This window comes from Leopardus geoffroyi, chromosome A2 (assembly GCF_018350155.1).
Source record: "Leopardus geoffroyi isolate Oge1 chromosome A2, O.geoffroyi_Oge1_pat1.0, whole genome shotgun sequence".
Taxonomy (NCBI): Eukaryota; Metazoa; Chordata; class Mammalia; order Carnivora; family Felidae; genus Leopardus; species Leopardus geoffroyi.
Genome location: NC_059331.1, coordinates 23210437 through 23237368, shown reverse-complemented (window position 1 = coordinate 23237368; position 26932 = coordinate 23210437). Strand labels below are relative to the sequence as shown.

The following is a 26932-nucleotide window of genomic DNA, read 5'->3' as shown; positions in this document are numbered from 1 at the left end:
GCTAATGAAGAACAAAAAAGGAGAGAGAACTAAATAATGTCTGACATGAAGGTATAAGGAAAAAGGAATGCTTTTTCTTTCTATTTTCAATCTTTAATAACCCACTTCAATTAGTAAAATAATAATAACATTGATAAGGTGCTGAAGACTTTGACAACAGCTACCACTGCCCAGCCCCCTCTCCCTGCGTCCTCTGCCACAGAAAGAAAACCACAGGGTTATATCCTGACACCCTCATGAAACAGAGCTCTCACTTCCCTGTCCGACTTATAACCCGGCCTGGCCCAGATCCCAAGTCCCCTCCAGACTGTGAAGTACAGGGGGCCATGCAGGGCAAGAAGCTAAGTGCTCCTTCTGCCTCCCTCTCCCTCGCCAGTGCCCCCCACCCCGGCACACCAAATTTCATGTAACGCTAACGCTCAAATTATATGTCAAACCCGGGAGCTTGCCACCCAAGCCCGAGCCGCTAATCTGCTCTAGCTCTTGTGGTTTGGAGCTTTGGGAAAAATTAAAGCACTTTAACACCAAGCTCCCCAAACACTTTAGTTCTTTAAACCATAACCATATTTCGGACGGCTTGTGGGGAAATGGCCAGGAAAGGGGGACACGTGCAACCACTTACTCAGATTTGTTGAGGGCAAGACTGGTCCAATATGCTTCAATGGGAGCGCTCACCACGGCATCAAAAAGGACTTCTTGTATCAATTCTTTATCACCTATTGGGAGGGACAGACTTGAGAAGATGGCTGTGGCTGGGCCCCAAACAGGGGCACGAGAGGTCTCGCCGCGCTCACTTGCAGTGTCTGCAGGCCACTCTCTCCTGTGATGTGTCGCGTTAGGCATTAACCTCCCACCAGCCGAAAATATGGGTCAGTTCTGACAACTGATATGCCCGCAATACAGGGCCCCCCAGAGCATCTGGATGAAACGATAGTAAACAGAGAGTCTCGGGTGTGTCACACTTCGGTTTTCCGCTTTCTCTTCCCATCTAGGAGTTGATGCCATGGACCGGCATGTCTTAGAAAGTTTGCTCGGTCCATCCGCACTTCTGTCCTCTACCTGTGGTTCTTCAGGGCCCTGCTCCCAGTCGTTTGTAAGAAGAGAGAGGGATGTGATAACTAAACACTCCTGGGACTCCTCTATTTTGTGACACCTTTCATCTGGTAGGGCTGTTTGTTTTTTCCGATGTAAAGCAGGAAACCTGCCCCTATCCAAAGAGGGAATCTTGCTGGGACTCTGTGGAAGAGGCTAAGGAGTCAGGGGGATATCATGAGTGCAGCAGAGGCATCCCAGAGCCCTCCAATCACTCTGCAGAGGGGCTAACTGTCACTTACAGCCGGCCAGTCCTCACCTTGATGCTGGCCAACAAGACAATGGCACTTTGCTCTAAAAGCAAAAACTAAAAATAACTCGTCACCAAAAAAGACAATGGACACAGTGAGATATAGTTACGTCTTGGGATACCATATAGTAATTCAAACAAATGCATCACAGGTAATTGATCAACATCAGTAAATCTCAACAATGCAACGAGTGAAACACAAGTTATAGAACAATACATATGTTATATTGTAGATAATATAATATACCATATATAAATTTTAATATACAAAATAATGAAAATAATGGCATATACTATTCATGGATACCTATATATACGTATATACATATATATGCACACATATATACATCTGTATATATTACTATATATAGTAATAGTATAATATAATAATGTAATAATAATATAGATAATATGATAGTATAATTGCCTAGGAGTGACAAATACAGGAGGGTAACTTTTTCTGGGAGGGAAACGGGACCACACAGGGGACTCAGGGGCTTCAACATTATCTGTAATGTTCCAATCCTTAGAAAGCACCTGAAGGAAATAGGGCAAAATATTAAGATTTGATTAAGCTGGATGGTAGATGTAAATTTTAAAACATATCTCTCTCCCTTTGTTTTTTTAAATATGTCCTTCAGAAAGTCAAAGAAAATGAAGCAAGATAGGCTTATATGATGTCCATCTGATCTTTTCTCTATTAGAGCATGTCCCCAAAAGTAACTCCATTCCATGAGGATGCACTTTAGAAGCTAGACCAACGTCCTTCCAGCTCTCACAGGGCTGCTGTGGTTAGTCTAGGAAATAATATAGGTAAAGACCCGTTCACATCAATGAACAAGTGCTACCTGTCGGGGGTAGGGGCAGGTGCTGTGCTCACTGCTGGCAAATCTCTCCTCGCCCAAACTAGTCGCTGTAACTAACTTAGACCCCAGTCCAGGGGCTGCTCTTGTACTTGGTGAGCATCAGGCCTGCTGCTCTCTCCCTGCCCCCTCTGCACTGGCCACGGGCCATTTCTGACTCACTGAGCTCCCTCAGAGGCCCCGTGGTAAGAGGAGGGGCAACAGCGCATATACCTCATGAGGCAACATGTGTCTGTGATGATTCCACTCTGGAGGGAAGCAGACCTCAAGTAGGCCCTGAGATGCCGCCAGTTCTGTTTCCTGCCCTTGTTTCTCATGTAAAATAAGGGAACAGATATTCACAGTCCCCTCCTAGTGGTAGTTTCCATCTTACTCAGGTGCTTGACTTAAATGGTCTGGTAGGGGGGCAAATCCAGTGCAAAAGGCTAGAATGAGACTGGGGTTTCTGCATGATTTCCAGTGGCCCACATTCTTCCTCCTGCTCCTCTAGGAAGCAGACATTTGACTGATCATCTCTACTGGAGCAAAGCTTCCCTTGAAAGCTGAGGGGAAGTACAGTTTTCGGTTCATTGTGTACTCTGGTGACACGCACACACAGCACACTCACATTGGAGCAGAGGTTCTTTGCCTTTGAGGTAGAGCTTGATGGCTTCTAGCTGAGATAGATGACGGTGCTCCGGGTGTAGGTCAGTGTTGCAGTAGGACCTAAGAACATGACAGGGGCCAAAACAGGAACACGTGAGTATTCGTGGCATCGCCTTCCTTTGCCTTTGAACCAGGAGAGGTAGGGAGGGAGTATAGAGGATTCGAAATGAAAGATGGCAACAAATACCCATGCTGATGAAGGATGGTTTAATTCTTACCATTCATCTGCCAGGGATACATCAGGGTGCTCTAAGTCATGCAGGCCTGGAGATGAAGGAGAAGGAGTTAATGAGTAAGGATCACCTGCGTGGGGCCCGGACACCCCTCAGCTTTCATGTGCTCTAAATGCTTGAGGACAGGGCCATTGAGTGGTGATGGGTAGGCACCAATACCAAAGATATCTGCCCGCGAAAAGGGACACTGGACAAAGGAAACCAGGCAGAACTCTCTCCCCACTTCCATCGCCCTAGGCCACCACTGCTGCCTTCCCAGGCTGAGTGCCCCAGGAAAGCCTGAACTCCATGAAGATAAATGACACACCAGTGAGTTCCGGGGGACAGGTTTAGTATGACAGTGGAAACACTGGCATTGGAGCCGTGCACGGCCTGAGCAGGGAGCTGGGCTGGACCACTTAACTCATGCATGACATTAGCAGGTTACTTTATTTTTCCAAATGACGGTTTCTTCCTGTGCAAACCAGGAATAATAATAGTCTCTAACTGATGGTTGGTTGTGAGGGTGAGATGATAGGTTGAATGATATGCAATTGTCAATACTCAACTGTTTTTTTTTATTTTTTTAATGTTTATTTTTGAGAGAGAGAGAGAGAGAGAGACAGAATGAGCGGGGGAGGGGCAGAGAGAGAGGGAGACACAGAATCCAAAGCAGGCTCCAGGCTCTGAGCTGTTAGCACAGAGCCTGACGCAAGGCTCGAACTCACGAACCACGAGATCATGACCTGAGTCATCGTACGTTCAACCGACTGAGCCACCCAGGTGCCCCAATACTCAACTGTTTTTGACCAGCAAAAGTTGCTAGTTGTTACAGGATCCTAAGTAAAAATGTGCCGTCAGTCCAGAAAGGTAGCTGGGACAACTGGGGCTTGCAGAGAATTGGGGAGTTTTTACAGAATGCTCCAGATCACTCTAGCTCTGTGAAATAACTCTTTCATTGTATCTTCATGTGAGTTCATTTTGAAGGCTCATCAGCAGACACACACTTGTGAGTGATGACCTCAGGAACTCAGATGATGCTTATAGTCTGTTTGAGGATGTCAGAGTTTCCCAAATGGCCAGCAGTATCTTACTGCACTCAGGATTCCAGCTTCTTCCTCAAATACAAATGTAGAAGTAAATGGCCAAACACTAGATCTAACTATTGCCCACCCTGCTTGATTTTACAGGAAGTAGGGAATACATTGGACAGAATATCATCAGACAGAACTAAAGTGTCATTTCCTGGCTCCAACACCAACTGGTTGAATGACCTTGGGGATGTCACTTCAACTCTTTGAGTGCTATTAGTCAGAAGATGTATATGACAGAGTCTACCTCATAGACTCCAGGAGAGGGTTAAGTGGGGCAGGGATGAGTCCCTAGGACAATCCATGCAGCCATGCATGCATCTATCCATCCTGTCTTCCCTTTCTCCCTCCCCTGCTCCCTTCCTTCCTTCTTTCCATATATGTACTGAGCATCAACTCTGTGCCAGATACTATTCTAGGCCCTGAGACTATAGCAGTGAACAAAACAAAATCACTGCCCTCACAGTATTTGTTTTCTAGTGGTGGAAAGAGAATAAAATCAAAAGACATAACATATCAGTTAGTGATAAGGGCTATGAAAGAGACTGGAATAGGATAGGCAGCACCAAGAGATGAGAAGTAAAAAAAAAAAAGACTTCCAATTTTGAGTAGGATAGGCAGGGAAGGCTTCACTGAGAAAGTGACTTTTAAGCAAAGACCTGAAGGAGGTGAGAGACCAAGCCTGTAGATAATGGAGCGTGTGCTCTGGCAGAAGGAATAACCAGTACAACAGCCCTGGGATGGGCTCTCACCTTCCTGGAATATTGGGTTAATGATGTCAATTCTATTTTTATAGTTTCTGTTCTCATCAACCTTCACCCACAAAGCCCACTCTGCCTCTATTTCATAGGACCTATAGATAAGTCTCTGATGGGAAGATTGTTCTGATTGTTCCCTCTATGAGTTCCCAGGCCACCAAGGAAACGGAATTGTTCTCTAAGTTGCTCATCTCTGATTTGGGTCCTTCTGACACAACCACATCTACTGGTGACTGATAACATGGACAATAATGACATAAGCTCTAATTTATTGAAGAACTACTCTGTTCTCTTTCTCTGTGTATGTATATAATGGCATATATGTATATATATGCATGCCAAGGAGATTCAGAAGAGAAACAATTTCAGCAAGTGGAACTATAACCCATACCTTCAGCCTCAGTAGCAACTCCTTACATTTTGAACAATGTCTACCTGTTGACCACCCTTGTAACATATGACAATGGGAAAGCATGCTGAAAATTCCCACATTCTGTGAGGCAGCATTCCTTATGGAAGATCCCACAGAAGTGTGGTTGCCATCCCCAAGAAACTCCTACCTTCTCCAAGAACAGAACAGAACAATAATTGTGCCATGGCCCTTATGATCAGGACCCTCTACTACTTGGCCCAAGTGGAAGTTGCTCTCTCAGGCTCAGGTACTCCAAGTTGGCAGGATTGCAAGCCCTCTTATTTATAGAGAACCAACAGAGAAAGCAAGATCTGACCTCATTTGTGTGGATAACCAGATACTCTCCCCCTTGCTTGGGTTCGAACTTATTTCTTGCATGGTGATTATAGTTAGCTCTGAAATTCTATGACCTCTCAGCCTCACAGCTGTGGAACATACAGGGAGAGGTGATGGCTAAAGAAATGACCCAAAAGACAATGCAAAACAACTGTGTGTGTGTGTGTGTGTGTGTGTGTGTGTGTGAGAGAGAGAGAGAGAGAGAGAGAGAGAGAGAGAGAGACAGAGAGAGAGGTAGGCCCATGTACTGAGGATTGGCTAAGGAAATGGACACATGAGATGCAAATAACCCATTAATAATCTCTCTCTCTATTGTTCTGACCATGACCTGTTCCCTCAGCTTCACCTCAGATAGTTTAGACATGTATTTTCTGGCTTCATGGACAGTGATATCCACAGAGCCACACATGGCTCATATAACCAGAAAATTCTAGAAGTTAAAAAAAAGCAATTTCTGAGAACACATCCTTTTAAGTATCTCGCCCAAGTAACAAAGTTGCCTGCTCTGTCTTATGTGTCTCTGGGAAAAGAGGCCATATGATTGATTAGCTCTGAAATGGGCACAACGAAAGCTTTCAATCTTCTTTCTAGTACTTAAGATCTCACAATGACTTGTGAGACAGACTCACACCTGTAAAACAATGCACGCTAGTTGGCAGTAGACCAGAGGCTGGCTATGGAACTTGGCATCTCGGGACCACCAATCTCTTCACTCTCCACTACATCATTGGAGAGAGCCCCAAAGAGGTCCAGCTTCTGGAAGTTCACCACATGCACTTGTAAGCAGCTCGAACCAATTAGAACTGGCTTGTAATCAACCTTCCTGCTCTTCGCCATACTTTCTGGGGAAACCCAGAAAGAGCACTGGTCTGGTCCTGCTCCTTCTCTGTGGAGATGCAAAATCTAACACCCAAATTGGGGGAGTGACTTACTCAGGGCCACTTGGGGAGTGGAGACTTTCAGAGCTCAGCCTCACCCCTCCCTGTGAACTGGTGATACTGGGGAATGCAACTTCTCTGAGCTACCGGGTTGTTGTAAAGGGCAGCACGGGTGTGGCAGTGGTTTAAAAGTTTCAAGGGCTGTAACAACCGCTACCGTTCGTTGGGAGTTTGAGTACGCCTATGCTTTATGAAGACAAGAGGACCTGGGAAATCTCAAGGTGCTCCTTATTCTTTCTGACCTAGCTATATCATTTAAATGATCATATTTTCCCCCTTGGACCTGGGCTGCCTTGAAGCACAAATGAAATGTGTGGCTCAACTCTAGAAGACTAAGGCTTGCATACCGTTGTTTTCATTTTATTCCTCCTGGGCTTGAATTTTTACACTACTTTGTATTTTTCTTGGTCGTGATTTTTTATGCATGAGAAGAAGATAGCTGGTGGATGATCCTATGAGTTGGCTCAACAGGTTTGTGGATTAAAGCAGAATATAAACAAATGAAACCATAAAGAAAGCCACCCCTAGTGGGGGGATTCCCACCGTTCAGAAAGCAAGCTCACATCAAGTGAGCCATCAGTTGAGTAAAATGCCCAGGGATTGGAGAGAGGGTTGAACAGATGAGCAAGATCTTTCGTGAACCCAATGGCTGGGTCTGGGGCCTTTCCCCCATCCTAAAAGATAAAACGGGTCAAAGCATCATCTTACCTTCTTCAATGGTTACATTCCCTCGGAAGAAATATTTCCCATGGCCTCTGGAGAGCGCCACACCTAAGCTGTGCAGAGAAACAGAGCAGACCTTGAAATCCATGGCATTGACTGGAATAGACTTGTGGGTTAACTTTTTATTTTCCATTTTCACATTTCCACTTCATGTTCTGTAAACAATTTTTCCAACAGTTTACTTTCCAGACCCCACTGATTATAGTTGGTGTTCGTTTTTCTTAGGTTCAATCAGCCGCTTCAAAGCAATTTCTGATTGGAAGCGCCAGCAGCCATTGGCTGCTCTTGCACATCTTGAAAGAGGCGTGGCAAACTGCGGGCCCTTCTTTTGGATGCCCTCGAGAGAGCCATGCACCCTGGTCCTCACCACTACCTTACATACTCCTGCCCTACATTCAGCCACAGATGGGTCTTTCCACACCCTAGAGCTTAGGACTAGGGAACCTTCCAAGGGTGAACATAAAAATCTCCACTACCACTAGCACGTAGCCACATTATTGCATTGTGGGCATCTGTGCCCAACCCTCTCCCTGGTCTAATAGATTTTTCCCACTCTCACGAGCTTGATTTAAGCTCCTTTCTAAAGTAAGAGAATCTATTTTGAAAACACAGTCTCTTCATTTGGCAAACCCACTTAGCGGTCCTGTGTTCCCTCGATTGCTCTGCTTCCAACTGCAATTAAACTCGGGATCCCTGGCAGTCTATGACAGCGATGCCATCATTTATTTTTCAGGTTAATCTATAGTCAGTAAATTCTTTCTCTCCTTAGCTCTGTGAGGCACCAGCTCGGGAATGTGAAGCAGCCCCACTGAAATAACTTCCTGCAAAAGTGTTACAGCAGTAAGGTCACAGGAGCAGGAGACTATAGAATGCCACATGCATGTCTGAAAGCAGGCAATGGGGCAAAGCCATTTTTCAGGACTGTTACAGAGAAATAACAGGATTCAAAGGTAGACAAGCACAGAAGTACACTTCAGAGAAATTAAAATGGAAGCACAACACGTAAGGATGGATATGCTATTTCCTAGTTTGAAGGCCTGTTTTTTGATCATGGAAATAAAAGGTGAAATGGAACTCACTGGGCAGCAAGTTAGATAGATGGTTAAGGAACCTGGTAACCCTCTGAACTGGTCTCTCCACCCTTAGTTGGAACCCCCAAAGCTTATTTGCTCGATAATGAGATGCAAAGCCATGACAAATTGAGTGAGTCTTCCTAGGTGAGCCTGAACCATCTTCCCCCTTCTGGAAAACAGAAACAAAAGCAGCCTGGGAAAAGCCCCTTCCTCACTCTTTCCAGCCTTTCGGCAGGGTGTTTGGTTATCTTCAGATGACGAGCTCTGAGAGCGTCAGCAGGTTTTGTACAAACACAAGTGATGGATCTGATGGAATGTCCATGTATTATGGTCAGCTCTACCTGAAAGGGGTACCCTTGATGTCTGTATAATAGTAGTCATTTGTCATCACCAAAACCCGTTTCTAGATTGAAAAAAAAAGTCGTAGAGAGAAGAAAACATGGTTAGTCTGCTAGGTGACGTTTTCAGAAATAAATAAAAATAAATGGACACGCTATGATCACGTTAACAGTACTACATGAATCTTGTTTGAGATAAGTAAAGACAAGAGAAAAATGATCTCAGCGAAAGATATTTATTCCAGATAGAGCTTTCAAAGCTAATTTTTCACAGTGGTTTGTTTTAAAGTAAAGCGGCTAGAATGTTTGAGAAAAATGTACCCCTTTGTCCACTGTCTTCTTCACCTCCATAGAGAACTTCCCAGTCTTTCGGTTCACCATGGCGTTTCTTAACTGAAACGACAGAAGGAAGCTGGTATTAGTCCTTTCCTAGGTTGCATGCCCTCTGGGCAGCTTGCGTCCTGCAGCTAGGGAGCACATTTGGTGGTGCATGCCAAGCACCCACACTCTAGAACAGGGCTTCTCCAGAGTACACATCCAACAGCCGCTATACCAGGGGAGAGAGGCTAACAGCGACAAATGACTTTCGACTTCAGTTTGGGGTGCTCGTGTAAACCTCGGGGCAGCCCCGATGAAAAAGCCTGGGCTATGTGGACGACGCCTGAGAGCCAGAGAACGAAGCCCCAACGACCGCGAAAACACTCATGAGGGCAAGAATGTCTCGGGGGACAAGTTGCGTTTTCAAAAAGGGTACTAGTTTGTCATGAAGAAATCGTTTTTCAAAACATAATCAAGTTAAAGATATTTTCCTACATGGTATTTTTTTAAGCCAACCATTTGGAAGACAGGGATTCGCTTTCTATGGCACGAAGCATCTTCAAATGCTCTCGGAGAAATCTGAGCCATTTAATGGTCTCGCTTACGGTTCACGGGCAGTGACAGGGCAACCCGGTATCTGAGTTCTGGAGGTCCCATCTAGGGACAGTGAGCCTTATGCTCTCCTCCCGCCCCTGGCTGACCTCTTCTAATTATGTGTGGCCCTTCTGTGGGTTCACAGAAGGACAGCAGACGCAGTGATGAAAGACATGGGCACCAATGGGAGACGAAGGGTATGCCATTTAATGGAACAGGAGCAGATGCTAACATGCCACAGCCTGTCAGGAGAGACTCTTTCCTGGCCTTCCTGGCCTTGTGCTTGTTTCTTTTTTTTTTTTTTTTTTTTTTTTTTTTGTTAAATTCTCTCCCCTCTTCTCTCCTCTGAGGAGCTTGACTAAGATCTGGCCGATAGAAAACTGTAATGTTTGCAAGCAACCTAAATTTGATTCGGGGCTGTCTAGATTTGGGTTCACATTCCCGTCTTCTGTGAGAGAGAGTCAAAAGCATAATTTTTAGCTGGAGGCATGTATAAAATAAAACATATATTTTACTCTAGATATTTTTTAACAACACATAATGGGCATTTCTGGAAATATTTTCCCATTTTAACTTTTGTGGTTTTGGATGGGGAGAGCTGGTCCTAATTAAGTCTACTTTCTAACTTTTAAGAACGGCTCGATTTATCTTTAACATGGTTTTCATTTTTCCTCTTTCTGGTGCCTGCCTAAAGCCATTTGGGACCCTCCCCTCTCACATTCCCCAGGCAAGTCAGAGATTAGGTAAGCTTCTCCAAGAGTCCCTACCACCCCGCCCCCAACCCCCAGTAGCACTGAACAATCAGCATCATCCCCAGGCGGCTCCAAGGCCAAGGTCACTGATACTCTCTGGAGGCAAATGGTTGGATGATTAGTCTGGTCTTTCTCTTTTCTTCAATTTTAACAAAAACAGATTACACTTATTGAACACCTACTTGTACGCAGAATAGCACTATAGTTAGGAAGTGGACTCCAGAGCCAGAGCTTACGATCTTGGACAACTCACTTACCCTCTCTGTGTCTCAGTTTCCTTTCCTGCAAAATGGAACTAACGACAGCACCCAACTCAGGGAGTTGTCATGGGAAGTAGATGCACTGATATTTAGAAGACAGCCTCGTCCACCCTAAGCACCGAGCACATGTTTGTTGTCCACCGTCATCACCTCCAATCACTGTCATTACCATCCTCCCCCTTCCCTTTGATGTCAGACCCCGGTCAAGAGCTTAAGGAATCAGAATTCAAGCTTGAGTTTGCTTGCCCATGCTCCAAACCGATGTCTTTCCAACCTTGACTGTGAGCCACATAAGAAATACACCTTACTCTGTGATGCACTCTGATGTCTCTTAATAGGTTTCATTGCTTGGAAGTGCTGCTCATGAACAAATAACGGATTATGGGAACCCCCCCTGCACCGCGCCCCCCTCCCCAGTTCCTGTGTTAAAATCGTGACTCTTTACAACCTGCAGGTCAGCCCAGAATGAAAAAGGGAAATAACCCAGGATATCAAGACTCAAGTCTTACTGGTGACACAGACCACTGTTCTGTGACCTCTCTGTGGCTACGTTTACTCCTCTTTCATTCATCCCATCAAAAGTGTTCTAAGTGAGGCCTCCCAGACCCCAGGATCCCATCAGGTGCTGCATAACGGTGTTGATCAGTCTTATAAAGCCCAGACAATACTTACAGACACTGTCTACTAAGCTCTTACTATGTGTCAGGTACAGGTTTTAAAACCCTCAAAATAAGGCACAATTATTATCCCTGTTTTACAGGTGGGGAAACTGAGGCACAAAATGAAAAAACTTGTCTACGGTCATACAGGCTCTCTGCCCCTTAAACCCATGTCATTATTTTTGTTTCTCAAATCAGGAGAGAAAGCATTTGGACAAATGTAAAGCATTCATATACAACTGTAGAGCATGAATATAAAAATAATGTATGTTATTTCTGGATTTTTTTTTTAAATCAAAGAAAAGTTTTAATTTAAACTTGACCATGAAATGTCTGAAGTGGCTTTCTAAAAGATTATTATTTAGAGAGAGACAGAGAGAGCGCACGTGAGTCAGGGAAGGGCAGAGAGAAGGAGAGAGAATCCCAAATGGGCTCTCCGATGACAGTGGGGCTTGATCTCACAAATAGTGAGATCATGATCATGACCTGAGCTGAAATCAAGAGTCAGATGCTTAACTAACCTAGCCATTCAGGTGCCCCACCAGTCTAAGGTTTTAGTTTTCCAGTAGGCTCTCCCATTTGGTACTGTGAACTAGGGCTGACAGGAAGGTGTTTTCTGTCCTTGTTGCCACAAGAGGAAAGGGGGTTTTGTACTTTTTCAACGGACTGAGTGATGGGAACAGCACTGGAAGACTGAAACGGTCTAGAAATGTCACTTTTCCATCTGAGGAGACGGAGGTTTGACCCCACACATCCTACAGTAAGTACAGCTAGCGTACAAGACAGGATGGCAGAGGCATACGCGGAGCAGCGACCAGAGTGGTGGGGCGGTAAGGAAGCTATACACCCCAACCAGGCCAGGAAGGGCGTGATCGACGGTGCTGCTCAGAGCTGTCCAAATAGCCCTTGAATTTGCCACTACCTGGATGACAGTGATGAGCAACTGGAGAAATGAACATGGCCTGGTGGAGGAAAGTTCCCCAACAAGTCTGGGTGTGCCCATATGTTAGCATATTATGTAGTCATTAAAAAAATCACCCATGCAGATGTTCCACTTAATAGTGTCAAAGAAGAGCAAAGTAAAGCATCAATGATATACCTTTCTTTTTTCCTATCTGATGCAAGTGTGATAATGCAGTGGACATGAAAGCAGCTTTCATCATAGTGTAGCTGATAAAATAAAGGTCAAACCTCTCCGAGCTGAAAATAGTTTTCTGGTGATGGTGATCAGGCTCCCCGGTCGATGAGAGCCATCCTCCTTCCCCTGGCCCCTGCGTTATCCAGGTCACATGTGTTTCCCAGAGCCCCCAGTGAGTCTGTCTCTCTCGCCTGCACCCTGAAGCTGAGGCAGCTTTGCTGACCATTCAAAGCACCCATGCTCAAGCTAGTGGTCATGCTTCTGGTCCCATTGGGAGCCTACAGCTCTTCCTCCTATGTTAAAGCTTACTAAGGAAGTTTCCCTCATGTAGACGCTCTGGAAAACAGTGTGGAGGTTCCTCAAAAAATTAAAAATAGATCTACCCTATGACCCAGCAATAGCGCTACTAGGAATTTACCCAAGGAATACAGGAGTGCTGATGCATAGGGGCATTTGTACCCCAATGTTTACAGCAGCACTTTCAAGAGGCAAATTATGGAAAGAGCCTAAATGTCCAACGATTGATGAATGGATAAAGAAGATGTGGTTTATATATACAATGGAATACTACTTGGTAACGAGAAAGAATGAAATCGGGCCATTTGCAGCAACGTGGACGGAACTGGAGGGTATTATGTCCAGTGAAGTAAGTCAGTCAGAGAAGGACAGATATTGTATGTTTTCACTCATATGTGGATCTTGAGAAACTTAACAGAAGACTATGGGGGAGGGGGACAAAAATTACAAATGGAAAGGGAGGGAGGCAAACCATAAGAGACTCTTAAATACAGAGCACAAACTAAGGGTTGTCGGGGTGTGGGGGAGAGGGGAAAGTAGGTGATGGGCACTGAGGAGGGCACTTGTTGGGATGAGCACTGGGTATTATATGGAAGCCAGTTTGACAATAAATTATATTTAAAAAAAAAGGAAGTTTCCCTCAGATATTTGTTGATCACCTTAGGTTTTATGCGTAAGTATATAATGATACCTTATCCTGCTAATGGTGGTTTGTTATCCACATCAGAACACGAGCCTCACCTTTCCTGGTGCACAAGTGGTACGCACATCCAGGCCCCCAAAGACATGCAATCTGGGCCACTCCAACAGATTAAAGGGGAAAGGAGAAGCAGGAGATAAACAGGTCTATCATTTCCAGTAAGCATTTACCCAGAATATGAAAACAGACTTGGGCACAGAGCATCTGTACAACAAAATCAAAATCCTCTCTTCTCTCTCTCTCTCTCTTTCAGGTGGGCTGTGCTTGGTTTGGGGTCCTGGGCTCAAGCATGAACTGCAGAGACACTGGAGTAGGTATAAAAAAGAACAACCTAAATGGGCACAGTTCTCAGAAATTTACCCCGGGAGAAGAGGTTTATGGGGCTTTAGAAAGAAGACACAAAGGACATTTCCTCCAGAATCATCCTAGGTAAGGAGAAACATGAGTTGATTGCAGGGCTGTAGACAAGGCTCACATGGCAACAAAGGGATGTCAGTTGGACCAGAGGCAGGATCTGACAGGCTGGTAATTGCAACAACACCCCATGGCAAGCTTTTGTTTAGCATCTGGGTGCAAGGACCCCCGTCTTTGCTGCACCACTCAGGGGAGGATACTATGAGAATACTGAGGCACTGATACAGTCTTCAAGGACTCTTGGACGCAAAGGCTCTCTCTAAGGCATACCAATGTGGTCAAGAGCTTTGGGGCCAGACTGCCTGGGCTGGAATCCATACTGTGAGCCTGTGGACCAATCAGTTCTCTGTCTCAGTTTCCTCACCTGCAAAATGAGGATAGCAATAACACCTACTTCAAAGGACCATTGTGTAGAATAAACCAGGTCATCCACATATAGCACTTATAGGAGAGCTGGCTTGTAGGAAGAGTTCAAATATATGTCAGTTACTATTATTTATATTAGTTTTTTTCCTCTTTATAGGAATAATCATGTTCCCTGTGGAGAGTTTGGGAATGACTAACAGGTAACAGAAGTAAGAAAAATGTCCTCACTTCCTTCAACCTTCTCTTGGAATTCATAACCAAAGAATAAATACCATTTTAAAAGCTATTTTTTCCTTCCCAGAGGTGATCAACACCAGGGATTCAGGCTGGGCTATGGATGGCTCAGCCTCGCTTCTTGGCTCACAGGTCCCTGAAGGTCTGTTCTACTCACTGTGTTGTTGATGTGATGCCTAAGTCACCTGGAGCCTGGGCCAGCGGTTCTGCTCATCCTCCTCTAAATGGTTTCTAATTTCTTTCTCTTTAAAAAATTTTAAATTTAGCCAATCTATTTTGCACGTGTTTTAATAGTTTATGTGACCTCACATCTTTTTTTGGAAGGACACAGGGTCTATGTTATAAATACCGTTATTTTATTCAACTAGAGCCGAGCTGCCAAGAGAAGTAGGATGCACCTTCCAAGACGTTCTCTGCAGCTGGGCAGACTCAAGCTGCTTCTTCCTCAGTTGGCGCTGCTCGCAAGGTGCTTTCCCAGATCTTGACCAAAAGCCTGTCCTCTGCTACTCACACGTAAACCCCAGTGGTGGACATATGGGCAGGGTGGATCCTGTGTAGACTTCACAAAGATGCTTTGTATGGGTTCCAGCATTCTCCAATCAATGAAGTGCAAATCTCTAGGAGACAAATGGTGACCTGGGTTTCCCCAGACATGCTGGTGATGAAGGAATTGACACTTTGAGTATGCCATGTTCCTCGAAGAGACAAGGCAAGGGACCCGAATCAGAGAGATGAGAGGCCACTGTGAGCAGAGTAAGAACACTGAATGTGTAGGAGATGTGGGAATTCTGAAGGTGGACCCCTCTCCCCCTTGCCCAGTCCTATGAGTCAGATGGAGGTGAAGAACATGCTCAGGAGTCTGGGAATCTGGGAAAAAGATGATAGGGCAGGGAAACCACTATTAATAAGAGGAGATATTAGCTCATTGAAAATTTACTGGAGCATAAGTGATAGATAAAGTGAGCCAAGTAATAAATCGCTTCCACGCAAAGGAGAAGTGAGAGCATCATCAGCTCTGTGCTTAGGAGCAGAGGACCTGCTCCCTGGATGGGAGGACTCTGAAGTAAGAGCAAGCATACTCCAGTTTGCCTCCCACGTTAATCAAAATGGATGAGAGGAAATTGATGGAGAAGCATGTTGACAACAAGGTTCCAGCCTTCTGGGAAAGGAAACAAAAAGGTCCAGGGAGGTCAAAATAAAGCAACTGATAAAGTAAAGATGGAAGAGGAAGGAAAACAATGGAATGCACCCTTCAGACACTCACGAGACAATTTAGCAGCTGTAAGTCCATGGGACCTTCATTAACGAGAAGGTTCCCTGAGGATTAATGATGATGAGAATGGTATGAAGAATAGCCACCACTCACGGGCCTCACCATGTCTGCACAGTGGTAAAGATACCTTTTCATCACTTGGCATAGTTACACATTTGAGATTCACAACTGACGTAGGTACTATTATCATCATACTCATTTTACTGGGAAAAAAGAACAAAACAACAAAATTGAGGCACGGAGAGGATAATTGCATGCTTGGGACCAGTAGCCAGCAAATAACTAATGTGGGATCTGAACCCAGGTAGGCTAATGCCTGGAGGGGTGCCCCTCACAACTGCGCTAGCCTACTTCTTGGGAAGAGCAGGTTGAAAAGGGAGGGCATGGGCATCAGGCACAGTACAATGTAAAGACCCCAATGACCACGTTTAAAAGAACAAGGAGATGTAAACCGTAATCAGGTCATTGAGCTGACTCGACATCAGGCCACCAGCCCCTGGGAAAAGAGGGCAGGTTAGGAAGTAGCTTTTAACCAACCAGCCATTATTTTGGTTTAGCTTGAGTTTAAAGAGTCTTAGTACAGATGAAGAAGGAAATCGGCTAAATTTCTAAAACAGATACACCTCTTGCAATTTATAGGCAAGGAAGAGAATCCAAGATTTATGCTAGCTGAGATGTCCAGGGAGTAGAGGACTTGATGAGAAGAAAAATGACAGCCAGAGAACAGTGATGCTGGCCATGTTTCTGAAAGGCCCGGGAACCCAGCTGGGGAGTCCAGGTGATTCCCCTCAACAACCCTTTGGGAAATAGGACAGACTGAGGGACAGAAACATTTGTGTCTCAATGGTGAAACTGCAGAAAGAACCTTGGACAAATCAGGGAGGGTGAGGGCAGAGAACCATGGCCCTGCACGTTGATACCACAGAGAAAGGAAAGAACAAGGATCAAGGCAGGAACTCATGGGAAGTGACAATTTAATTAAGGACAGTCTGCCTACATTCATGCAAAGGCAGCCATGTCGAACAAATCTGATTTATTGAGGAAGTAACAAGAAGACAGACGGGGTTAAGTCTTGGGCATAAGGAAAGCTTTTGATACAGTGCCGAAGGCTGAATCCGCGCGGGAAAGAAGCGTGTGTGCTGTTGGCAGTGTGGCCAGGATGGGGAAGGCTGACACGGCCCAGGAAATGCACTGCCAGCCGTGCAAATGGGAGGTGGGCCTGCTAAGCCCTGGGCTGCTCTTTAAAAAAAAGGGCTGGCCCATGGTGTCCCTACAAATGCACTGTGGCCCTGACTTTGTGGTGGGCAGAGCCTTCTGCTGTCTGGCCAGGCTCCCCTGAGGGCAGCAACACCCCATAAACGGCACTGAGGAAGGGTCTGGATTAATCCACAGCAGAAGAGACCAGACAGGAGCTGGTTTTGGCCAAATGCACAAAGCAGGCCTATCTGCAGTTTTTCCAACCAGCAGGAGAGTTATAAACCCCAAATGCCATCAAAAGGGCCCATTGTCTCCATGTCCCTGCGGTGGCCACCTCCTAGGATGGCCTCTAGGTACAGAAGTGGGTACAGTGGAGCTCCCTCCTCATCAGTCACTTACCACATCATCCCGGTCTTCCCACTCTACCTCCGAGAGGTCAACGCTACTGTAGTTAGGTTTCCTTCGCTTTTTTCCTTCCTCGTACTGGCAGGAAGAAAAGGAAAAGAAAACAAAATATTTCCATGAGATCAGCAGCCAGGGCAGCCTTTATCTCCCCAAGCCCCGTTTCTCTGACAGGAACCATGAGTAGAGAGATATTGGTGAGAAGCCCGGCAGGGCACAGTCCTAGGGGTTTTAATAGCAGGGAAGCCGAGGCCAGTCGCTCTGAGCTGGGGAATAACAAGTCAACTCTACTTGATATGAATTTACCTACAGGACTCATTGGCTCCAAACACGCCAGAAACCAAGCAAAATTTCCCCTCTGCCTGGATGGTATGTGTGTGGAATGGGGGAGATCCTTCTCTACTCCTAAGTTTCAAAGACCACCCCTTCATGACATAGGAAAGGGCTTTGTAGACAGTTTACCAAACATCTAGTGATAACCCTTTGTTTTATAGTTCTCCCACCGCCTACCTCCTGTCCCAAAGCTACCCCCTAATTCCTTGGCTAGGAAACAAAAGTACTGATCTCCACAGTTGGGCTCAACATCCTGGTACCATTTTGTAGACACACAGAACCTTCTACTTGCCATCATGCTGTCTATAGCAGTACTGAGCTAAGTACTGAGCTAAGTGCAGCTCCTTTACCTGGAGTAGACGTGGGTACTGGGAATCCCTGTCAGATTTAACAGCCATTAGGGCATTTCTCTGGAAAAGCTGATGAGTGCATTAATAACTGGGGAAGTGGTTTTCATTTTTTCTCCCTAGATCACTGGTGTTAGTCACCCTGCAAGCCTACCATTTTACCAACTGGATGTTCCTGTGTCTGGATGGTCCTGTGCCTCAGGGCCTTTAATGCTGGTTGTTGGGATGTTTATAATGTAGGAAAGTCTGCCCTCTACTGCAGGCTAAAGATAAGCAGCCCCTTTACAAGTTCATAAGATGTGGCTGATGGCATACTAGAAAAAAATATGTATGTATGTATAGCCTTTTTCTTTTTTGACTTTATCTCTAAACTGGTCATCTTTGGATTGACTTGGTAAGCTTTTAAATGAGATGCAGTGTCACTGTAAGTGTGTTAAGACCACAAAACCACAGGTTACCATTTTGGACACTGCTTGGCTACTGCTGAGAGAAGGTGCTGAAGGCACATGGGTGTGAAGGAGAGACTCACTGCCAGTGTGTTGAACCAAACAGGTCTAAATGGGCCCCCAGTGGAACCCAGGGAACAGAGGCCAGACAGGGTAGTCACTGTAGAGCCAAACAGGGCCCAGTGGCTTTCCTCCTCTCTTGTTTTCCCTGTCAAGTGTATTTCAGGAGTGCTGAGACCTCTCTGCAAAGTGCCCACTGCACCACTCAGGAAGGCTGCATTGGCTCCAAGGGGCAGTGGGCTCAGATCACCCACGTCAACCACCCTTCCTCTCCCGGCTCTCAGGCTTTCCAATGAGCAGCTGTTCATGGCCAGTTTTACGACGTCGGATCCACTGCAGGTGAAGAGGGAGGGAAGTGGTTCCCTGCAAAGCTGCTGTAAATGACAGCAGATTCATGGCTGGATCCTGTTACGGAAAGTTCGTGTGCTCACAGAAGCCCTGGCCCTGGCAAGTGCCAGGCTGGGGCCAAGTGGGAGGGACAGGAACGAGGTCCATGGGGTTGTCACCCACAGCTTTCAGTGAGGAGGTGTGATGGGGAAGGGGGCACATGATGCTAAGTAAGACTCCACATGTCCCTTCGAGCAGCAAGAGTCAGACACTCTTGGGCCTCTGTTAACTGTCTAACGACCCCCATGTTCCATTTCAGTAAGAACCCTACTCCTAAGAGCCAGGAGGAACGCCAGAAGCTCATGCAGCCCAGCCTCTGGCCACTAAGGGCAAAGCCTTTACGGTTTCTTGGGCCATGTAACACTAGGTCTACACCACATTTTTGTGAAAAGCACTTCCTTTGGTCATTACAAAATTCTCCTTTATTTATTTACTCAAATACATTTATTGGACCCCTAGTAAGGACCAGGTACTAAGGATATAAATAAAGCCAGCTAAATAGCCTTTCTTTCTTTTCCAAGGACTCGCTTGCAGTTCATCACTCTTAATTCTGCTCCGCCCCCCCGAAGGTCAATGTATTGCCCACCATGCATATTGGAAAAGAGCCCATCATAAGTTCACTAACAAATTCCATGACACATTAGATAACATGATATAACCAGAGTGTGCAGGACATCCCCACTCACCACCAGCCCCCGACCAAATTTTCGTGTCTGAGCATCATATTATTTCAGCCACTCCTAAAGAAACTCAGGAAGACTGCCGAGGTCCTGAGCACCAAAAGCATCCACTTGTCTTTTGTTAGACAAAGTGTTTCTGCCATTTACTGGGCACATGATCTTGCACAAGGGGCCCAGTGGCTTCATGTTCCCCTTTTCTCACTTGCAAAATAAGAGAAACAATAGTACCTCTGTGGCAACGGTAGATTGAGAGAATGAACTAGATAGTGTGTATAAATTGACAAACACATTTCTGGCACAGAATAAATCCTTAATATGCTAGCATGATTCCTGAGGCCCATCATCTTGGCCAACAAGATCATGGGTCTCGTTGTATATAGTTGGCTTCTACGTCATTTCCTTGAAATGAAGGAGACCCAGTCAGTGATTCTGCTCTGCAAACCATAGGCAGGAAGGAGGTGTTTGTTGAAGATGGTTGTATCAGAGAGTTACAGTCATGCACCTCCTCCTGGTGTGTATCTTAAGCACCAAGACTTGCATACTATATACCCCAGCTGGGACTTGAGACTCTCGCAGCAGAAAAATCCATACCTGTGCTAAAGAACCCAAGTCCTTTTAGATGGTATTTGGCAGTTTTCTAATGCTTAGAGAAGCCTGGCCTTCTGACCACTCCCAGCTGTCAAACACTCAAGAAATTCAGTACATTGCACTTTTGATATTCAGAGAACCTGGAGAGTTTAGAGCGTGAGGTGAAGAAGCACTCCCAGTGTATTGGTCCACAAGCCAGTGAGTCTAAATAAGTTAGTTTCATTGAAGGAAACAGGCAGGACTGGGGATACTTGCTCTGGAACTCCATTTTAGGAATGACTCTCTCCTCTCTCAAAAATCAATAAACACTAAAAAAGAAAAAAAGAGGGAAAAAATAAAAGAAAAAAAAAAGAAGGAAAAAGAAAAGAAAAAAAAAGGAATGCCCCACCACAATGTCTGCTTAACCAGGTATGTGAAACCAGTCTGAAAGACTTCCCATTTGGGTCTTTGTTAATGGTCTCCCATTAGAGATCAAGCAGTAATGTAGCAGAGTGATTACTCTGAGCGAGAGAAGGAAAAGTCAGTGGCTGTTGCATAAGACAAAACAGATTGAGGGTGGTAAGTAAACTCAAGCATAATGACCCTAGATCCACGTTTATTTTTTCTCCCATTTAGAAAGCACATTGGAAGGCTAGAGATTAGACTTCCACGAGGAAGACACCTGTGCTGTGCACTGCCCCCACCCATCCCTCACATTTTCCAGGGCAATCACCTTGCTTTCTTCCAGGGGAAGACCTTGGGCCCTATGCTCCATAAAGATAGTTCTTGGGAAAGCAAGACCATCCTGGTTCAGAGGTGGGCAAGTGACCTGAGCATGTAAGGAGACCCACATCTCTCCAGGACACAGAGATTGGTTCAGAGCTGGGTATATAACTCATGCCAACCCAGATTAGACCCAATCTGGGATGCTTTCTTGGATTTATCCGGATAAAAGAGCTGTGCATCCACTAGCATCATTAAGGTGGTAGGACGTGAATTTGAGCTCCTCATAAACATCTCTGCTTCTGCTTGGAGAGAGCCTTCCTGAGAATGAAGCCAGTGCAGAGAAAGCAGAGAAGAGACAGGAAGAGAGTCCTGAAAACATGGCATGTGTGCCTGGATCAAGCTGTGACTGAAATCTTTATGCCCTTAGATGTTTCAGGTACCAACACATTCTCTCCACATTACCCCCTTCCCTTTCTAAAGATGTTGTTTTAAAGCTGGTTTGGGTTTCAAACTTAAGTAGTCACTGGAGTTGTGATTTGTACATATTTAATGCCTTTATTATTTTCCTTGTAAATGAACCACTTTTAAAGTACATTTTAAGTGAAGTGTTCCTAACGGTTCTTTAGGAACATGTGATTTGCAAAATACCTCACTGTTAATCAAGATAGACTACTGTGTTTGAGCATGGCTGATCCCCTACTTTCTCCCCGAGAGGACACATGGGAGGCCACAGTGTAAGAGTGACAGAACGAGAAGTAAATCTGACTCCCAGGCCAGATCTCCCCTATCCTGTGGGATTCAGCCTGTGACACATCCCGGATCCACCAGCCCCACTCCCTGCTTCCCTGCGTGAGGATCTCGTTACTGGGGCTGAGGCATCGGATATGGCATTTGTTAGTGTATCTATAAACTGTAACTTCCTTTGAAAATGTGATTAACGAATTGCGAACGGTTTCCAAAGGTTTATAAACAGATACTTTGAGAGCCACGGGTAGGTTTGTAGTTTTTGGTGCCTGTTTTATGAAAAAAATATGTGGGGGAGAATTTAATAAGGAAAGATATTCTGTGCTATGAAATACTTTGAGGTGGAGTTTCAAATAAAGGCCAGATGTGGTGAACACACAAACCAGCCCGTGGCCTAGGAGGATGGGACAAGATGGGCACCCATCTGAGGGGCAAGCTGGAGCCATACAGGAGCTGCCTTATGTGCCTGAACCTGACAGGTGGGGGTTAACTGGCTGCTCCTGAGTGTTCTCGTGGGTTATCTAGAGATGGACTTTGGAAGCATAACGGGATGGGCTGAGGTGATGGCCATGTTCATGTGAGTTTGAAAAAAAAAAAATGCCTTTGCTTTTTTTTTCTGTGTGTGTGTGTTGTGGGGGAGGGGGGGAAGGGCCAGAGGAGATCAGCTACACACATCCACACAGCCTCTGCGAAACAAATATTGTGTATGCTAATAATTGATAAATTGTACGTGCTGCTCCACACTGCCAACAGGAAGGAAGGAGATGGGGTGGGAGGCCCACAACTGGAGAGGAAGAAACCTTGCCCAAAGCTAATGCCATCTGGTGCAGGGGTGTGGCCAAGGGCAGGGAGCCAGCCATTGTCTGGGCAGATGTTCTCTCCCAAGGAAAGCACGGTCCTCAGCTGGTGAACACCTTCGCCATCTCCTCCGAGGCCCGCGTCTCCTCTTGTCTGAGAGGCCGAAGTAGTCCTTTCAAGGAGAAGGAAAGGAGGCACATCTTCTCTCCTCCATGCACAAGACAGCAGGGCCTGATGGCCACCAGGCATGTCATTCCTTCACTCCCTCAGCCATTCGTTCCCTTATTTGCTCATTTACACACCCACATACCCCAAAATACTGTTGGATACTGAACATTTATCAGGTCCTGAGCCAGGCCCAGGTGAGCCTGGGGAAAGCATGGAGAAGCTGTCTGAGAACGGTCATTTCCTGCACTCAGGTTGTAGACGGTGGTTCATTGCTCATCAATCAGGGTGGTCAGAAGAGCAGCAGAGAGCAGGGCCCTAGAGTCAGCCTCCGGTTCGAGTCACACACACACTGTGTGCTCCAGGGCCGGTGTGCGTTTCTCTGAACCCACGTTGCTCATCTGTAGGATGCAGGTAATAACATTCAGCTCACGGGGCTGGGATGAGAAGCAAATGGGTACACCCATGGTTGAGTAGGGGTATGTCTTGACAAACAGTCTCAAGAAATGCCTACTCGGCAAACACCAATAACTGCCAAGGTCATTACTGACACCTGAGATGTGGCAGCACCTGCCTCAGCCCTGGAAAGTATGCTCATGGGATCAAAGGTTTCTGAATAGTACGGTCCTTTTAAAAAGAGGCAGTTCAACCTGACATCGTGGTCCATTCTTCTCAAGGTCAAAGCAAGGGTCTCAAACACAAGGTCTCCGGTTGCCATGGCACATAGCCTTAGAGGAGGTGGCCCAAGGGAATGGGAGTCTCAGTGGAAACAGAGTACCAGTGACTCCTGTCTACAATCCAAATGGTTTAAGCTTTGGCTGTTTTTTAAGGTGTTTTGTTTTGTTTTTTTCTCTCTCTCCCTTGATTATCCATGTAACAACTGCTCACTGTAGAAAATTTGGAAAATACTGAAAAGCAAAGGAATTGAAAAAAAAAAAAATTGTGTTCACTATCACGATACAGGCCATGCAGGGATCCCCACCCACCATTCTGCTATCTGTTCCAAAGGGAAAGTACTTTGAAGTAGTTACAGCTTTCAGTCTTCTAAGTTCATTGTTTCTCCAACAAGGAATTCATAAAATGTAGCAACCAATCTGTTCTGCTTTCCAAGTGACTGCCTTTAGCAAAAAAGAAAAAAAAAAGCAAATGTTTTCTGACGGCTACCTTCCCCCTCACCTCCTAGCATTCCTCAGGAAGAGTGAATGCCCTTCTTCCAGGAGCCGTGCTAAATGGTGTGCCTATCTCCATGGAAGGATAACCACTTCACAGACGCACAAACGCAGAGCCCAGGGATGCAGGCCACGTGGTGGCATGGCTAACTGGCAGTGGAACTGGGATTCCACCCCATCTTTGCCTGGTTGCCCAGCCTCGGGTCTTCACCACATTTTGCACTAGGCCTCCCTTGAGGGTGTCTCGGCTCAGATGGCGACCACCCACAGGACGCAGTAGGCATATTAATGGGTGCAGAACCATGCCGGAAGCCAAATCCCACCAGTCCCTTGTGCCTCCACTGGACGCCAACTCATTCAGGCTACCCTGAAACTGGCCTTCGCGGCCAGGGGTACACCGATTCAGTTTTAGATTGAGAACAACTACGATATACTGAGTGCATGGAACCAGGATCATGGCACATGCCCGGTGCACACAATACAAGGCCCAATAGCCAACACTGACTCAGAGCCTCAGAGAAGCCTTGTAGCATCTGATGGTACCATGGTATCTAGGATTTCCCTCAAAATGGTGCTGGCCCTTTGGTTGCACCACCCCATGCGGCTCAGACCTTTCTAGATAAGTTTGATGACCGGATGACATAGACATGCCAGGGGACAAATACCAAGGAGTTTGTACGTAGGGATGAAATCCTCCGTGTTCATGGGTAGACGAGAAGCCCAGACACACTGGAGGGAAGCAGGGAGGGCGTGTCCAAAAGCAGCCGGAAGGTGGGAGAGAGGCAGCAGGGCATGTCGAGACAACAAGCCTTTTCCTTTTTCTACCAGGTACCCTGCTCTTATTAATTAATGTTTTTAAGTGTCTCAAAGATGAAAAGTTCTACGTGCTCTCCTAGTGTGATTACAAAATCCTTTTGATCGCTGTAAAACTAAAACAGCCTTGGTATTTTTTTAAAAAACAACAATTAACAGGCTGCTTTGAAAACCCCAATGACCTTTATCTTAATCAGTGTCCTCTGAGTCGTGGTGAGTCACCCCCATGGTGTGTGGGGAGGAAGTGGCCTCACTCCACCAGCGGTTTTGTAGGCTTCGGTGTGGCTGATACATGGCGGCTGGATCTAAATTCCCATTCTCAGAAAGCCAGTCTGCCTTGTAATAGCAAGCGAGTCATGAAAATGAAAATCGTGCTGAGTAGTTGGGGCAGGAGGAGATTTGGTGCCAGCACAGGGACTGGGAAGCGGGGACTCTGACCCAGATAGAGGGGAGCTGTCTGCAGGCGTCTGAGTCAGGTGAAGGGCTCTTGCTAAGAAAACACCAGCCCTGAGCACAGAAGAAAGACCACGACGCTACCTGCAGAGGAAAGGTGAGTGTGGGTACCTGGAAGACCGCCCCACTGATTGGTTAGAACACTCTGGACCAAAACCCACACTACAGTCTTCTGGGCAAAGGTTAGATGCAGGACCACCTTCAGAATGAATGCCCAAACAGAGTTGCTCCAAACAGAGTTGCTCCGAGTTCTCGAGCACAGACAATGCCATATTCCAAAGCTGATTTCATATAAAGCTTTCAAATAGCTGGGTCGTTAGGAAATACTATCTAGGATAACAAGAGGACCTCTATAATTTGAAAGTATGTCTGTGACAGTTGACAAGCAAACAATTTTTTATGCATTTACAGAACTTTATTTGGCATTATTCCCCTGAGCACTTAACTGCAGCAAAATACCCTTGGGTATTGAAACGTGTCAGACTGTTTTGAACATGTACTATAATTGGGCACCAAAAACTGCAGAGACGATGCATTTTCTTTTTTTTTTTTTTTTTTTAATTATTTTTTTTTTCAACGTTTATTTATTTTTGGGACAGAGAGAGACAGAGCATGAACGGGGGAGGGGCAGAGAGAGAGGGAGACACAGAATCGGAAACAGGCTCCAGGCTCTGAGCCATCAGCCCAGAGCCTGATGCGGGGCTCGAACTCACGGACCGCGAGATCGTGACCTGGCTGAAGTCGGATGCTTAACTGACTGCGCCACCCAGGCGCCCCGACGATGCATTTTCTTATTCACCCAAGTGAAATAAAAAACCAGCCTCAACCAACAGGGCCACAAAACTGTGGCACATTTGCCTTCCAGAGGTGCTGCAGCTGCCCATTCACACAGAGAGAGCTCTCTGCTGCGGGGTTTCTGCCTGTGGTGAGGGACATGGGCCTTCCTTGCCTGTCACCCCTGTTCCCATCACCTCTCCTGGCTCAGTCCCTGGGAGAAATATTCCAGTCCCATTGGCTCCACTTGGAGGGATGATGTTTGGAACAGAGAGGCCTCTCTCAATGTTAAGGTTTCTGTGCTAACTGGCATGAAGTGCAGGAAGCTGGCAATGATTTGCAAGTGAAGGAAATGGAGGAAGGAAGAAACTAGGGAAAGGAGTCCTTTCTTGCAAGCCAGCTACCATTACCCTTGACTCTGGTTTATGCCTGTGATGATATCAACCTACATCAGATAGCTGAGCCTTCACCAAACGTGTGTGTGTATATGATTTTATTAGAGGGCTGTGTGGCGTGATAGTTTTCTCTTTTTCTGCTAAAAGTTTTAAAGATACTTGTGAAGGAGGAGAAGACATAAAGGGATCCACCTCTGTGCCCACATCTTCCATGGAAGTTTCTCTGATCCTTCAGCTAGAGTCTGTCTCCCTTTTCCCCTGGGGTGGCCCTTGTTTGCGCCTCCCTGAGGACAGAAGAGTTTTTGTGGTATAAACATGCACATGGCCATCTTTTCAACCCATCTGCTCTCTGCTCCTAGCCACATTCTCATCACCAGACTGAACAGGTTCTCATCCATCACTGATCCATCCATATCCCACTAGATTGGTGACCCAGCAAAATGTTTAGGCTTGATTTTTTCTTTGCAGATGATTCTGATATACAGTCTTTTTTTTTTTTTTTTTTTTTTAATTCTGGATGCATGTTGATCTGAATAAGCCCAAGGGACTTCTGATGTCACTCGTGACTCATAGGAAAACCAAAGGTCCCCCGCAAGGCTGACTCAGTCCTCTGAGTCTTACACTTGTCTGTGATCATGGAGATGTGGGCAGAAGCTAAAAAGGCAAGTAGAATCAGAGAAAGAGGCCAGTGGGCCAGGCAAAGCAACCAGGGCTCATCAAACTGCCATATGCATTGCTTC

The 26932-nt window shown here is 45.9% G+C and overlaps 1 protein-coding gene across 4 annotated transcripts in view; it reads right to left on the bottom strand.

Annotated features, from left to right (window-relative positions):
• Positions 1-26932, bottom strand: part of CACNA2D3 (calcium voltage-gated channel auxiliary subunit alpha2delta 3) — an 866452-nt gene that overhangs the window by 167956 nt on the left and 671564 nt on the right. For all 4 annotated transcript variants that reach the window (XM_045493219.1, XM_045493218.1, XM_045493220.1 and 1 more), the window contains 7 exons: positions 17333-17416; positions 9053-9124; positions 8735-8796; positions 7306-7373; positions 3069-3114; positions 2813-2910; positions 623-716 (listed from right to left, as the gene is read on the bottom strand). In XM_045493219.1, the coding sequence (XP_045349175.1) occupies positions 623-716; positions 2813-2910; positions 3069-3114; positions 7306-7373; positions 8735-8796; positions 9053-9124; positions 17333-17416 (524 nt within the window). The remainder of the gene's footprint in view (positions 1-622; positions 717-2812; positions 2911-3068; positions 3115-7305; positions 7374-8734; positions 8797-9052; positions 9125-17332; positions 17417-26932) is intronic.